Below are 15515 nucleotides of genomic sequence, written 5' to 3'. Positions count from 1 at the left end.
ACAATGCTACAATATCAGTAGCTAGACATTAATTCTTCATGAACTGCTAACCTGTAGTAGACTTCTCAGAAAGGGTGGCCAGGCTTATATCAAGGGTGGCAACTGCTACCTTTGCCACCCATATGGCCACGCCCTTGTGTGTAAACAGTAAAGACCTCTACAGTTGTTGGTTTTTTATTTGCAATGAGGTTGTGCTTGAGAATGTCAAATAAAGTGTATCTTTAAAAGTAATCGCAATATATCAAAACTAACAGAACTGTCCAAATACTGTGATTTTAGTGCTGTGCATTCATTCGTTTTGTATGATAATGTTTCCCACTCAAGTCCATCCATCTATTTCTGCTGTGGAAAAACGCATACTCAGGAAATAATGTCCCTTTCTATATCTTCCAGCAGTTGTGTTTTTGTGCTGCTGTCATCCCTCTTTTTCGTCCTTCCTGCTTGACTATTTCTTCTTTCTTTATTTCAGCACTCCTCTCCTCTGCCCTTATAAGGAAGTCGAACGGTGTGTTGTTGAGCCGGGGCGGAAATGGCGCGCGGGGGCTGATGGGAACTCTGTTGCATACAGGAAGACTAGAGATACGGAACTGAGAGACCAAACACACCCACTGGGCTGGAGAGAAAGGGGGAAAAAAGCTTGCTTGAAACATATTAACGTTTGTCAGAAAGCGAAGGTAGGGAAATGAGTTTGAAATGCTTTAAAGTGTCATTCCTGTGTTATAATAAATCGATGTTGTTGGACTGTGAAGGTATAAATCTGTTCATCAGGACAAAGCGGCGCTGCGGCTTTCAGCCGTTAGATTACAGGCGGTGACACGGCAAGGAGAGCTGCTTAGGCGTATTTTTAGCTCAGCTGGTCTTTTTTTTCTTTTTGGTTAAGTCAAAATATGATGTTTAATTTCGTTTAACGAATGTGCAATCATAAATCAGAGTATTTCACTGGAAAGAAAGTTGTTGGTGTTACATTTCTGCTGTTTGTGCAGATCCGCAGCCCCAGGAAATAGCAAGAGAGAGACAGCCTTCATATGTGCTGCACTTTCTGTACTGTGTGTGTGTGAGTGTGAGAGAGAGTGAGCGAGTGAGTTTTCTAAAAGGATTTGTTCAGTCATGTAATATATCCACAGTCCTCAATCTTGTTTACTATCATTTGTTAGTAGTTTCCTTAATATCAGCCCCTCAGGGTAATGTACTTTTTGTAAATCTTTACTGAACACTATAGTGAATGAATGTGGCCACTCACACAGCCTGCTCTAAGAATGGATGTAACTTGGCCCACTTCTCCCAAGACTAAAGCAGAAATGACCTGTTTTTGTCCACACTAGACTGTAGCCTTCTCTCTTCATGTCTTTTGCAAATGCGCTCAACCCTGAGGCTGTTAAACCATCAGCACATAACTATGTACAGTTTTGTAGTGAACATTATAACCTAGGGAGTTTAGGCCTGAGCCTTTTGAGTCCAAGGCAATATTTATATTGCCAATCATTTCTGATAGATTGGATGACTGAGTAAATGCTTGGATGTGATCCACATAGGGGGCTTATGGGTCACAATCGAATGAGGTTCTTACATTTAAACACTAATCTGATTTTCCAGTTCATTCTGAAGTTATAGTCATTATTATGTGATGATGTGCTAGGCCAAAATTAATCATTTGCTACTTAAACAACACAGTGGAGTCCACATGAAACGTATCCTAATAGTCTGTGGGTAGGTACAAGTGTTTATAAAAAACCTGCAGGGTAGCTATATGACTTGGGCTGTCTATGAGGACGTTTCTCAGGCCATGACAAAGATCTTGAGGGGAAAAATACAAAGGACTAGAGTAATCACAGTGGAGTCATGTGTGCTTTCTAAAACCACAATGATACTACTTGGAAAAAGTTGCTGTTACCAGCCATGTGCTTTATTGCTGAGCAATGATTGTAAATAGGAACCACATTTGAGTTAAGTCCTGTGCATATGTAAACTGCCAGGACAAAAAAAAACATATCTGGGTAAAAATATCTGCCTCAGATCTTTATGGTAGGACTGTCACTTCATCATAATTTTGGCTTTGATACTAGGTATATTTTCCCAGTGATTGATATCAAATCGGTGACATTGTCTGACATTCATCACACTGTGATTAAAACATACAAATAGGTTATACTACTTGTATTTCCGTTTTTGTAGATGTTTTAGGAACATACACTTGCATGTGTTCACTTGCAGCTTTTTGTTATGCTAATGGTCTTAAAACAAAATTTTTTGGCAATTGTTTCCTACTAAGTTACCTTAAATAACCATTTCCTACTGAGATGCTCTAAACTTTTTTTTTTTTTGGACCAGGTGTGCGTTAAGTTAATTTAAAAGCCAAATAAATAGTTGCACTACTGACTTGGCTCACTGGCCTGTTTGTGCTGGTGACCCCTTGGTATTCAGGCTTTCCAGTGGGCGTGTATAAATTCCTTGCACGTTTGAACCATCTGAGTCGAACTTGTATTTTGTGGGAGAACGGTTTTAAACGTTCGATTCTGCTGTTTGGACAGGTGAGCATGGGCAAAAGGGAAGTATGCAGGTTATTTGCCTTGGCATTCAAATTCTCTCAATTTCCCTCTCCTTCTCTCTTTGTGTTGACCTGATCGGTCAGAGAGGCACAGTATCTTGGTGCTCTGCACTGTAAATCCTCTCTTGGTTGTGTGCATATAGAACTCACTTGGTTAATGTAATCTTGCTAACAGATAATTGCTATGAGTTTCCCCTAAGGAATAGCAAATTAGAATCAGGTGATTGTTGGCACACCTGGGTTACCTGTGGTGTTTTTTGTTTTTTTCCTGTGCAGGAGCACTCAAGTGGACACAATGAGTCAGTCGTTTGGATTGGTAGATGAGGTTTCTCTTGCATGAGGCTGTAAGCTAGGTTTACAGATGTATGCCAGAGATTTTCCTGAATAAGGAAGATTCTGCTCAGAAATCTCCCAATAGTAGACAACATTGTGTCAGAAATGTTGTATTTCTTTATATTCATCAAAAAAAAGTTTTAGATTCCTTTATATTCACATTTGAATAGTTTTGTAATAGTTTGTTGTCCTGAGAGTATGAGGTATGCAATTGTTTTTTCTCTCTCTGAGAGACGAGTTGTGACACATCCAGTCTCACTTGATCGGGAGTCTGTCGGAACATTGTATATTGCAAACTGTAGTGTAGGGTGATCTTGTGGGATTGTTGCTTATTTCTTTACATTGTTTTCTTCATTGTTAACAGTAATTCAATAAAGAGTTAATAACAAATGTCATAGCATATTTGAGTGAAGGTTTGTCCTTTTCACTTAGTGATCTTGGACTACTCGTTTCATATTCTCTCCACTAACAGTGCGTCTCTGATAGGCATGGCTGAGCTGGCGAGTCTGGTGCAGAGGTTGGAGGTTGCTGTTGGCCGCCTGGAGGCCATTTCCAGCACTGGAGGTGCAGGTGGCTCCGCGGCTGGTGGAGGTATTGCAAATGAAACACCGTCTCATTCCTTATTACTGATCTAATGCAAACCATGTTTTTGCTGAAGTGCAAAGGACATCTGACTGCCAAACCCAGGCTGTTTTTAGAAAGTAAAGTTGGCAGTGAATTTGAATGAAAAACATTGCCTGTGCAGTGCTTTTTTTTCATGATCTAACATCCTTTTGTACTCTGGTTTGTTCTTTGTCTACAGCTGTGTCTGCATACGTTGAGGCCTACGATGCTCTGATCTCAGGCCCTATTGCCGAATACGTCACCCTGAGTCAGAAGATAGGCGGCGATGTTCTGAAGCATGTATGTAAAGCAATGCTTACAGATCAACCCTCCGACCCACAATTCTTGTGAATTACAATGGTTTCTTCTGCCATGCTTAATATTCTGTAATCTCATTTGTTTTTGCAGGCTGATATGATGAAGCAAGCTTTCACCTGTCAGAGGCAGCTTCTGCTGACGGCCTCCTGCTCCCAGAAACCCTCTGATGTAAGTAAATAAGAATTATGATCAAGTTGAGTTTTATTAAATGAAGATCAGATTTGTTACAGTTCATTTTATGTAATTTGTCACATGTGTGGGGGTCTTAGGCCGTTCTGACATCTCTGCTGGATCCAGTGTCTAAAGTGATCCAGCAAGTGCAGTCGTTCCGAGAGCAGAACCGCTCCTCTCCGTTCTTCAACCACCTCTCAGCCGTCAGCGAAAGTGTGCCTGCCCTCGGCTGGGTCGCCATGGTGAGTGCTGTTAGCATGGCATTTGTGTGTATGAATGGTTATTTACTAAAACTCGGTGTGTATTTGATTTGAAACAATCCATTCATTCATGCAGGGGAAAAAAAGTATTGTATAGTGAGACAGTATGCTATGGTTTTTTTCTGTGATCTGGTGACAATGGCTCAGTGTTTCAGCTTAGTAGCTTGGGCATTTGTGTCTTGAATTTTTATTCGACAGTAATATAGATGAGACTATAGTAGTTTTTGTTGCTAAATGATATCATTAATGTGTGTGTTAGCTCTACTGTTATTTCCACTTGAACATGAAACTGAATGTTGAGATTTACATATAATGAAATCTTGGTAGAAAAGCTGAATGACCTCTTTTTTTCTTTCTTTCATGTTGTTAGGCCCCTAAGCCTGGTCCTTATGTCAAGGAAATGCAGGATGCTGCCATGTTCTACACAAACCGTGTGCTCAAGGATTACAAAGACAAGTAAGCACTATAGTGGCTTATTTACTTATTTTATTTTCCATATTTTGTACTCATAATCAATTATTAACAGTCTTATGTGCCTTATTTTATAGGGACAAAACTCATGTGGACTGGGTCAAGGCCTACTTGTCAATCTGGACTGAGCTGCAAGCATACATAAAGCAACATCACACCACTGGATTGGTCTGGAGCAAGAGTGTGAGTTGTGGTCTTGGTTCTATCTTTATTGTTGATGATAATGATGATGATTTTGCTATTGACTTTTGGTTTGGTCATTCTAAGGGTATATTTTTATTGTTGTTGTTTATTATTATTATTATTATTATTGTTGTTGTTGTTGTTGTTGTTTTTTCTGCCACAGGGTCCAGTTGCCTCAGCATCTGGAGTTTCTGCTGCTCCAAGTTGTGGAGCTGCTCCTCCTCCTCCCGGCCCCCCTCCTCCACCCGCTGATCTGGAGAAGTCAGGAGGTGGAGATGCAGGCTCCGTCAGCCGTAATGCTCTGTTTGCTTCCCTCAACAAGGGAGCTGACATTACTAAAGGTAAAGTTAGTCAAAGCCCATTACTATACTGTGTTATGAGTGATGTTAATTTTCTAGCCGATTTGCTTTAATGATATTGGCTGTAAACAAAAAGGTCAGGCTGACTCAAAGGTAGCTGGCTTACAGAAATTAAGTGAGGTAAATTATTATTATAAAAAATAATTTGAAAAGGAATTCAGCTACAATTGTCATTCTGAGAAATGGTACATGCCACAATTACATCAACAAACATATATTTTAAAAAGCTACATTATAACTACAAGTTAACCTCTGTGGTGTGTTTATAGTAATGGTTTTAAAAATCATTCTTGGTTCTGAATGTCTTTATCAGCATGTACTTTGAAGCTGTAGCAATCATGGAAATATTTATGGAGCAGATAAGCCAGCTGTATAAGTACAGCATCCACACTGATTAGCTAATGCTAATAAATCAAATGAGAAGTAACTCTCTAGTAATGGAGCAGCAGTAATGTGTTCATTGTTCTGAGGATTTGCTTGTTTGATACAACAAAGTGGTCATGAAAGTACTGTGGTGTTATTTATTTATTTTACAGCTGTCGAGGTCATTTTCTATGCCTTAAACTCCCATGTCTGTTTAATACACATTCAGGGCTGAAGCATGTGTCTGATACCCAGAAGACCCATAAGAATCCTCAGCTGAGGTCTCAGGCAGGCCCTGTGCAAACAGGACCCAAACCTTTCTCAGCAGCCCCCCGGCCAACCGCCACTGCTACCCCAGCCCGCACTCTGCCTCCAGTGCTGGAGCTGGAAGGCAAAAAATGGAAAGTGGTAAGGGGGAAGAATTGTCACGAAATCTGCGGAATTAACGTTGCTGCCATTAAGGAGATATCAGGGTTTGTTTGTTTTTTGCCTGCTTCCAACTTCTCAATTTCTGTTGGCTTTTCAATGTAATTAATAGGAGAACCATGAAGGTGCTCAGGGCCTTGTGATCAGTGAGACCGAGCTCAAACAGGTGGTCTATGCCTTTAAGTGCAACAACAGCACTCTGCAGATAAAAGGAAAGATCAACTCCATCACTGTAGGTATGGATGCAGCACTGCTCCCGCTTCACACAAACTGAGGTTTTTTTGTTTGTTTGGGGGGTTTTTTTTCCTCCCAAAAAAGTTGCTTGCACAAAAATAAGTTACATTTTGTTTTGATTTTTCTTTTTTATACCATGTCACTTTCTCTGCAGACAACTGCAAGAAATTGGGCCTTGTTTTTGATGATGTTGTGGGTATTGTGGAGATGATCAACTGCAAGGATGTTAAAGTCCAGGTGAGTGTGTATATAGTACATATTCAGCTCAGTCCAAAGAGGGAACACATTTAATTAGGGCTGTACCATGTAACACTTTCATTCACTAAATGTGAATCTACTGAAACACAATTCCTAAACTTTATTATTATTATTTTTTAATTTTTTAATTTTTTTTTTTTTTGCACAAATGTCCCTTGTTGCTTGATGTAGGAAAAGGAGTGTGAATGGAGTATACCGTATATTACTTACCTTTGTATTTTCACACCTTTGTTAAATTCTGAATTGATTTTTGAATTCGATATAAAAACAAACGAGTAGGCGTCATAAAGTGACTTTATTATGCAAGTAATTCATTTTTTTCAGTCATGCATTTATTGGAATCTCAGTAATGTTCTGTTAGTTCTACAACACTGTTACGGTATACCCCGTGTAGTGAAAATATATGGGTAAGCGTATATGGAGATCTCATTAAAACTGTAATGTTCAGTTAGAGGTTACTAACAAGAAAACATTAGTGTGTTTGCAAACAAATAAAACCAAACTTATTTCAAAGACATTTTTTTCTTTTTTGGTTGAGAAGGCATAACCATGGTTTGTGATATAAACAAAGCATAGTATAGTAAAATAAATATTTTGTATGTGACTGAATTATATGCTACTTCATTCATATTGAAATGTATTTGGATGCTAAATCTATCGAGTCAACCGTCCTAATTTTCTATTTGACGGCCTTATTTGACCTTTTACGTTATAGCACGTTGTCTTTGTTGCATATTTGAATGTCTTCTGTACATGCAGGTTTTGGGCAAGGTGCCAACCATTTCAATCAATAAGACTGATGGTTGCCATGTGTACCTGAGTCAGGGCTCGCTGTCATGCGAGATCATCAGTGCCAAGAGTTCAGAGATGAATGTGCTGGTGCCTGGCAAAGATGGAGACTTTGTGAGTGATTGAGTGAATTCTGTGATGAATAAGAGGAATCCCAAGAAATACAAATGTGCAAGGTGGTGATGAAATGAAATGAATTTATTGTTCATTTTCTGTTTTTATTTTTTCCAGACTGAGCTCCCTGTCCCTGAGCAATTCAAAACTGTATGGGATGGCAAGAAGCTGGTGACTACAGCCACTGAGATTGCAGGATAAAAGCCTCACCTATGATATTCCACCCCCTTTGCCAATGCCTACCTGACTGACCAACCAGCCAATCACAAACAAAACTGAAATGCTAATTGTGTCCACACTCCTCATTAGCCAATCAGAGGTGTGGCTGAACATTCCTTCAGCCAATGAGATGGCTGTTTGCTTAATGCAGCATAATGAAACTTTTCATTCCATTTAATTCTGTTTAATAGCAGTTCCTTTGTTGCCAACAATCAAGTTGTTTTGCTGTTTTCAAGCATTCCAAGGAAAATAAAATGTGAACAGCCAAAATTATGCATATATTCTTTATATGTTAGTAAATTTGTCTAATTTTTTGCTCTTATAATGAATTGACCATTTTTTTTTAATTTGCTTTACATGATCAGGGGGTAGAAGTTGTTTTCAGGTGAGGGAGTCCTAGTGATTTCTGTTCTATATATGCAAATCTGTACTAAAGCACACACTCTCCTTCCTCAGACAAAATCAGAGCTAGCATTTCAGATACTGATGGTGACTTTATGTTTAGGGGTAATTTAAACCAAGATTTGTGGCATCACCCAAATTAGATGACTAATTAGAGAACGTGACTGATTGTATAATGGCTTATTGGTGTACTTTCTTACTATCTTACCACTGAAGCAAAAGAAATGTTAAAAGATATTGTAATAATACATTAATATTTCTTCCATTTCATACTGTATTCTGGTGCACAGAGCACATTCCCTAAAGCACTGTAAAGTAGCATTCCATGATATCATTGGAAATAAGAGCTACAGTAAGGACAGACATTTATGTAGGGATCTCCTTGGGTTTTTTTTCTTTAAAAATTGTTAGGCATAAATGCAGCTGCAGAATTCCTGTTAAGACTCTAGATGTCAGTATCATCAAATTGAGCAGTCACCGAATTAGTTACTGAATTATTTCCTATGATGGTCAGTATAAAATGTTTCAAGTAGATTTATCAGCCATTATTTTTACTTAATCATCTTAAGTCTTTTCCTCTCATAGCACTCAGGCCATGTGAAATTTCTTTTTTTTTATTATTATTATTAATTTGTCTTAGTTTTTTTTTATTTGGTCAACAATTTTAATTCTGCTCATTAGTACTGGAGTAAGATAACATTAAAATGGTTTAAATGAATGGCACTTTATTCTGTCATTACTTTGTGGTTTTAATTTTTTTTTTATTTCTTAAATTTTTTTGGTCATTTCCTGGAGGTCAGATTGCTACACTAACCAAGTTTCCAAATTTAGGATTCAGAAGAACAAATGTGATTTATAGTGTGTCCTGTGAACTTAATGATCAGTTCTTACTGAACATTTACCTGTAATAATCAAGGGATGTACACTAAAATGAAAGTCATCATTGGTAAACCACTAAGTTTGATTAAATTCCCTTAAAGTCCTTTCTAAAAGAGAACAGAGATTAGACTTAAAGTACATAAACATTATGATAGCAGAACCAAATAAAGCATTTGGTTTGCTTCCTGACCACAAATAAAGTGCACACCCATATAATTCCTTCTTTATCATGTGACTTGATCCTAGATGCTATCAGCCTGTCAAAATCTTCCCAAAGGGAGAGAAATACTTTAGATTACATTTACAAAACCATCCAAGAAATCCACAAATCTGCACATCTGGGGCTCTCAAACTCCATCTCACCATTTCTGTACCTGTCTGCTTGGGGACCAGTTTAGGAAAGCTGCTTGGGAATGTTTGAAGCCATAGCTATGCAGTGCAGTTTAAACTGATAGGAACAGCAATACTTTGAAAGCATTAGTGTGCCCAAATCAGCAAATGATCAATTAAACAAATGTATTGAGAATAGTAAAACTTGAGTTTTTATTAATTGCCTTCACATAAAGTACACATTCACATTAGAATCTGATGGCTTTGCAAAAATCAGTTGGTTCTGTAAATCAGATCCACCAGAACCTGGAACCCATTTAATAAAAAAGCTTGAAAGAAACAGGGATGCATAATTTGACTGAAATTTACATTTACATTTCACTGAAAATGTAAAATAATAATATAAAATAATAATGAAATTTGGGTCTTAAAACATTTATGTAAAAATAAAACTAGTAAGTTAAAAAAAACTTCAAGCAGAAAATTCAGCAGAGTCACTTGGTTGTGAAAATTGAGGCCATATAATTGCAGGCTGTTTCTTTCCTTGTAAAGTTTCTAGGTTAAAAGGCTTCCATGTTATAGTAAGATTAGAACCTTTGAATTATGTTGTGACCGGCTGAAATTTAGTTTAATTACATCGTTTTCATCTGCTCTTGCTGAGAAGTCCAAATGTTTTTCCATGAATGTTTACAACCACGTGAACACAAGATACAGAACATTCTACTGTTTATAGGTTTAAACTCAAATTTAAGACCTATTATGAAGCTTTATGAATTCAGGTTAAGGGTCAGGTGAATCTGATTTCACTCAGGTCAGCTTAAGGAAGCAAAACATCAGTGCAATAAAATTGACCTGATTTATAGTTAGTACATAATGTGTCATTAAACTGATATACATAAGTAATCCAGCATTAGGGTATGTGAGCATATCGGTTCTGTCTCTTCTTGTTACTGATCTGCTATTAACACAGACAGCTGGGGGGATTACTGCAAATATGGGAGTAACTTGGCATCGAACCACTCTTTAGTAAACTGTAAATGATCTCCATCACTAGCAAGAAAGACCAGTTTTCCAGCTTTATCCATCTCTGCCAGTCCCAGGCGATCCTACAAAACATCAGAAGACACACTGATGGTTTGCTGGCTTGAAATTTCACTTGCAAAACAGGTAGAATGGAAGCTTATGGGCCTCAACCCTATTTCTGCTTGAACGTTTCTCATCATGGATTGAATAGAAATGTAGGAAACTCTGACAGAAATGTTCAAATGATCATTTACTTAGGAAAGGGACATCTGTGCAATGCTCACCTCTTTATATAAAGCACTTTCCTGCAAAGTCTCAGTCTCCTTAGCCTGACCAGTTTTGAAGAAGCCAAACCACTGAGAGAGGACGTAAAGTAAGCAAAGGTGTGTAACACTTCAGCTTTTAATGAGTAGATTTTAATGCTAGACCTTTTATTACCTCAGTTACCACAGGGTCCACAACGGTGTCTTGTAGAAACTTAACCATTACAAACTTCTCCAAAGTCATGAGGTTCTTCTTGTAGGTCTCATTCACTACCTTTAAGAAAAGGTAATGAGGTACAGACATGATCAGATATGTTCTAATCTCATGTACCAGATCATTAACCTAGCACCTGCAACTTATAACACAATTCATTATTGATAATTCTTCTGTATTCTTTTGTATTCCTCTTGGAAAACATGACTACGAGATGCTCTAAGCAACTCTTGATGAATAACACAGACATACCCGCTCTTGATTTATATCAGCAAGAAACAGGCTATGCTGTTTGTACAAGTCATCGTTGAGTGGATCGTGCCAGTACTGCGCCTGGACCAAGCTAAAACAAAAGAATGTGCACATTTAAGTACTGTATAAAACACTTGGGGTCAAGCTGTTATAGGAAAATAATCATGGGGTGGTTTATTATCCCTCAGGTTTATTATGTTCCAATAACAGCATGTCCCAACGTGTTTTATTCCTCATATAACACGGCATTTTTGCAGACAATTTTTAAAAAATGTATTGATGGACATGTGTGTTTATTGTTGCATTTAATGTGGTGTAACATTCGCAAGATAAGTTATATCATGTCATCACTAATGTTATAACAGGTATACACCTGCCAGCCTCTTTGTTTTTCATTCTCTTCTAGTTAATAAGACAAAAAAAAAAAACAACAGCTTGTCTTGTTACAGAGAAACCAGAAAGTGAAAAGACCTTCGAAAGATGGAAAACTTACTGACCATTACAAAGCACTGACAGTAGTGGAGACTCCATGCATAAATGTTAAATAAACGTCTCCTTGAACAAAGTTTTACCATATCACCAACTATACATTTATCACTTTTTTTAAAAAAAACTATGCATTGTTAAAAAAATCTGTTTATTATTAGGTTTAGTTTATGTGAAGCATCCAGCATACAAGTTGTTACTATAGAAATGATAAAATATTAGAACGAGTGCATTAATATCACCCTGTGATTTGAATTACAGGCAGCATTACTGTCAGAGCTGCTGTTAGAGACAATTAATCAACACCATCTGACCAATCAGATGCGTTAATTCAGCCACACTGTTATATAAAGATAAAAGACAACTCAGATTTTCCATGGCCAAGAATATCACTGGCTGTAAAACTGTCACCATTGCAGAATAAAATCACAGTCTTACTGTTTCTGCACTAAATCTGTGTAGGCCCCAGAGTTCAGTGCCTTCCGGATCCAGTCACAAATATGAGAACTCTCACCAGGGCATCGAGGCAAACCATAAACTCCTGTGTAGCAAAGCAGAACAACAAAACTGAGAAACCAAGAAAAGGAACATGAAATGAAAACGACATGATCATGAAACCTGAGCAAGTTAGTAAGTAACATGTCAGTATAACAACACATCACATTTGGAAATGTGATACATACTGTGCTTATATATAAAATATTTTTCACTACCTTGATGCTGTCCACCAACTGAGATGAGATTCTTCATTGGAGGGTAAGGACATCTCTGTGCCACAGCACGTCTGGGCAAAAGAAAGGCACAAAAATAGAGAGAAAATCAGAATGCTTTCTTCTCACTCCAGATGATCATGAATTGTCTCCAGTATCATACTACTTACAGAAACTGTGCGCCCTGAGAGAATCCCATTGCATTGTATCCTCCCTTCAATTTAGGGTCCTGTGCTATTTTATCACACGCAAAAGCCACTTGCTCATTAACATCCATGAAAAATCCACTTTCTGTGTCCTGAATGACAGATTAATGAGCAAAACAAAACAAAAACTTTAAAACTGTATTAGTTCCTTTTTTACATTAAAACACAAACAAAAGCTAAAAAAAAAGTAAGAAAAGAAACCCTAAAATGCATCATGACATTTAACTTGAGTACCTCTTTTAGAGTCTTTCCAATCATGAGAGACAGCACGTATATACCAGGCAGCTCCTCTTCCACCATTTTCTTTATAGCACCCATGCTCAGAGGGTTGCAGCAGTTATCACCTATACAAACACGATTGAGAATATTCTGTGTGCCAGGTCTGCTATTTACTGGATTACACTTTACTGTTTACAGAGAACACTTTACAGTTAGTACGTTTCACTAATCTTTACATTATTAATTAACATTAGCAAAGTATGAACATCTACATGAATACTCTGGAATAATATATATATATATATATATATATATATATATATATATATATATATATATATATATATTTATTATTATTTTATCGTACTGACTGATGATTGTTTAAAGCATGAATAAACAAACAAACTCTTATGCAATAAAACCTTAATTAATCTGTTCTTGGCAGTTAATTGGTGAAATTTAAGTGTAAGGCTTAACGGTAAACACTCTGATTTGAGTTCAGCTGATTATCAACATTTAGAAATATGTTTAGTCGCAGATAACTGTTTTCTCTTCAGTAGGGAAAGGAAAATGGTTGACCTATGTCTACTACAAGCTAGATGCTCGAATGCCCTGTGTTGGAAGAATGTTAGTTGCCCTCCATGGGACTCTGGTTAAAAAACTTAATATCAAGTCTGGCTCTTGAGAAACTTACATATGTCGTGAGGAAGAAAGCTTCTGAATTTTACAACATTTGGGAGGTGTTTTAGGATTTTGTCAAAAATAGTGACATTGAAGTGTGAAGTCACAGAGTATTTGACCAGTCTATGGTGAAAATATGCTGCCAGGTGTTTGTGATTGTACATTTTTATATGTTTATAATTTTTTTTCTTAGTATATTTACTTTTATTTTATACACTGCCATTTGTTTGCTTTTGATAAAAATTTAGTTGCATGTATGCAGTGTGTTAAATGTATAAAACCAATAAATATATGTTTTATATATTGGACAGTAGGAGGAAACCAGAAAACCCAGAGGAAACCCAAGCGAGACCCCAGAGCTAGGAGGTGGCAATGCTGCACCACTATGCCTCCCAGCTTATTAGTCAACATTAGGCAACATTCAAACAAATAAGAATGCAAGTGTTAATAAATTTGTTTCCATTGCTTGTGGTGTATAAATGTATAAGTTCATCGTTTGCTGATGTATATTAATGCATTAATCTTTATTGTAATACAAGAGATCAATGCATTCCATTACCATATGCATTTGCACCTTATATAATACTTTGAAATGATGTAGCAAAACATATGGCCCTAATTTATATTAGTTAATATTTAACACAGTTTTGGTCTTACCCATTCCATGCCATATGACCAGAGGGATGGAGTTATTGGACCCTTGAGCCGCTCCTGAGAGTAAAAGCAGTGATCCAAAGAGCAGCAGGGATGCCATGTTGAGTCTGCAGAGGATCACAACACAACTGAGCAATTTACAGAAAAGCATGTGACTGCTCAAGGGGCAAATGCTACAGAGAAAATGGGGGAAAAAATATTTTCCCGGCTACAAATAAGGGCACAGCATTGTTATGACGTCACTCATCGCCATAGACTTTTTCCTTCAAGTACTACACCGAGTTTTTAAATACATCACAGTTTCCTTCCTTTTCTTGCTTTTATAGATGAGATCAGTACTCTAACTGAGCAATATTTACAAAAAAACCCCAAACCATTTATACTTACTGATTCACTTCCTGAATTCAGCACTGAATCATATTACAGTACTGAAACAAACTGGTGTGCCTTCGCCTTGTAGCCAGGAAAACATCAGTATTTTAGATCATGGCTGACAGGTGCAAACCTAAAAGATTCACGTTCAGTCAGTCCACATGTGTTAGAGAGCAGTGTTACGCAGAGTATAAAATAATACAACATAGACTTCCTGTTTCTCCAGTCACATGACCAAGACGCGAACAAGGAAGAAGAAGAGCGGGGTGTGTTTACCCAGTGCACCGGCTGCGCATATAGCGCGCCTTATCCAGGGTGTGTACACATTGGGTGCGTCACAATCAACTCCCTAGCTCCCTATGTCGTGAATCAGTACATCGTGTACATGCGTTCGGGCACTGGCGGACATTCGGACAGTGATTTCCGGTGACATGAATACGTACTCACGTTGTAAAAGCGTCACCACTGGCATTCATCAACAACACGCAGGACCGAAATCTTTCTGACATTATATGTCATATAAATGTGTTAGCTTAATCACATGCGTTTCTGTTGTGGTACTTCAAGCAGGATTGTAGGCTAGCTAGTGTATTTTAAAAAATCATTAAACACTTAAAAGTCGTTACACTCAAACACACTGTATAAAGAACCATAAATAAAGTCAAATAAATCGGTAACGTAAGTAAACATTTGAGCGCAACAATAACAAGTTTGTAACATTTGGCTGAATTTTTTTTTGAATCTTCAGAAAATATGAAGTCATTTCCAGTAGGCGAACATATGGTGCGTTCAAGTCCTCCTGGGAAGTTCGTATTTACGAGTGGGGAAGTCGTAATTACGACGTCACTAAGATGGCGATGTACCTTCTCTCAATTAACTACAAAAAATATGGCAAGCTTTTAGAAAATGAAGAACAAAGAATGTGCACCAGGTGTGTTTACATTTTTCATTTTTTTAAATCAATTTATGAAGCCACCGTAAACTTTCATAGGCTATCATTACATAGGCTATTATATCGTAATTGTACAATGCTATCATATTTTTTTCAGGCAATTCGCTTGTTTTATTGTACATTAAAAAGCCTGACAACGACATGTTAAGCAATTAGATCGTATTTTAATAATTACTGCATATACCAAACACATAATAACTGAAACCAGCTTCTGAGATGAGTAAAC

General features: G+C 37.4%; 2 protein-coding genes across 3 annotated transcripts; one reads left to right on the top strand and one right to left on the bottom strand.

The window, feature by feature from the left end:
• Nucleotides 1-547: 547 nt before the first annotated feature.
• Nucleotides 548-8776, top strand: cap1 (CAP, adenylate cyclase-associated protein 1 (yeast)). Of its 2 annotated transcripts, none has more exons than XM_053613083.1 (13): nucleotides 548-674; nucleotides 3365-3469; nucleotides 3681-3781; nucleotides 3890-3967; nucleotides 4069-4212; nucleotides 4601-4686; nucleotides 4779-4884; nucleotides 5048-5225; nucleotides 5836-6014; nucleotides 6145-6268; nucleotides 6421-6503; nucleotides 7284-7427; nucleotides 7545-8776. In XM_053613083.1, the coding sequence occupies exons 2-13, from the start codon at nucleotides 3367-3369 to the stop codon at nucleotides 7626-7628; spliced, it is 1410 nt and encodes a 469-aa protein (XP_053469058.1). In that variant the 5' UTR covers nucleotides 548-674; nucleotides 3365-3366; the 3' UTR covers nucleotides 7629-8776. The 2 variants fall into 2 exon arrangements, with proteins under 2 accessions (XP_053469058.1, XP_053469059.1); XM_053613084.1 differs by having other exon boundaries at nucleotides 572-674; nucleotides 3351-3469.
• Nucleotides 8777-9429: 653 nt separating this feature from the next.
• Nucleotides 9430-14566, bottom strand: ppt1 (palmitoyl-protein thioesterase 1 (ceroid-lipofuscinosis, neuronal 1, infantile)). The gene is made up of 10 exons (XM_053613085.1): nucleotides 14353-14566; nucleotides 13969-14072; nucleotides 12646-12755; nucleotides 12376-12503; nucleotides 12209-12279; nucleotides 11934-12036; nucleotides 11010-11100; nucleotides 10719-10817; nucleotides 10565-10636; nucleotides 9430-10363 (listed from the first exon to the last, which is right to left on the bottom strand). Exons 2-10 carry the CDS (start codon nucleotides 14063-14065, stop codon nucleotides 10241-10243), a joined length of 894 nt encoding a protein of 297 aa, XP_053469060.1. The 5' UTR covers nucleotides 14066-14072; nucleotides 14353-14566; the 3' UTR covers nucleotides 9430-10240.
• Between the last annotated feature and the right edge of the window lie 949 nt (nucleotides 14567-15515).

Source organism: Ictalurus furcatus, chromosome 24 (assembly GCF_023375685.1).
Source record: "Ictalurus furcatus strain D&B chromosome 24, Billie_1.0, whole genome shotgun sequence".
NCBI classification, from domain to species: Eukaryota; Metazoa; Chordata; class Actinopteri; order Siluriformes; family Ictaluridae; genus Ictalurus; species Ictalurus furcatus.
Note: the sequence above shows the minus strand (reverse complement) of the source record. Positions and strands in the feature narration are given on the sequence as shown.

What these genes read in the sequence shown, in the direction of transcription:
- cap1 (XM_053613083.1), top strand. Translation starts at nt 3,367, where the DNA reads ATGGCTGAGCTGGCGAGTCTGGTGCAGAGGTTGGAGGTTGCTGTTGGC. An exon ending in GCGGCGATGTTCTGAAGCAT is followed by an intron (nt 3,782 to 3,889) that starts GTATGTAAAGCA and finishes TTGTTTTTGCAG; the next exon opens with GCTGATATGATGAAGCAAGC. An exon ending in GGGAGCTGACATTACTAAAG is followed by an intron (nt 5,226 to 5,835) that starts GTAAAGTTAGTC and finishes ATACACATTCAG; the next exon opens with GGCTGAAGCATGTGTCTGAT.
- ppt1 (XM_053613085.1), bottom strand. Translation starts at nt 14,065, where the DNA reads ATGGCATCCCTGCTGCTCTTTGGATCACTGCTTTTACTCTCAGGAGCG. An exon ending in GGTCATATGGCATGGAATGG is followed by an intron (nt 12,756 to 13,968) that starts GTAAGACCAAAA and finishes GTGTTTGTATAG; the next exon opens with GTGATAACTGCTGCAACCCT. An exon ending in TGGACCCTGTGGTAACTGAG is followed by an intron (nt 10,637 to 10,718) that starts GTAATAAAAGGT and finishes GTCCTCTCTCAG; the next exon opens with TGGTTTGGCTTCTTCAAAAC.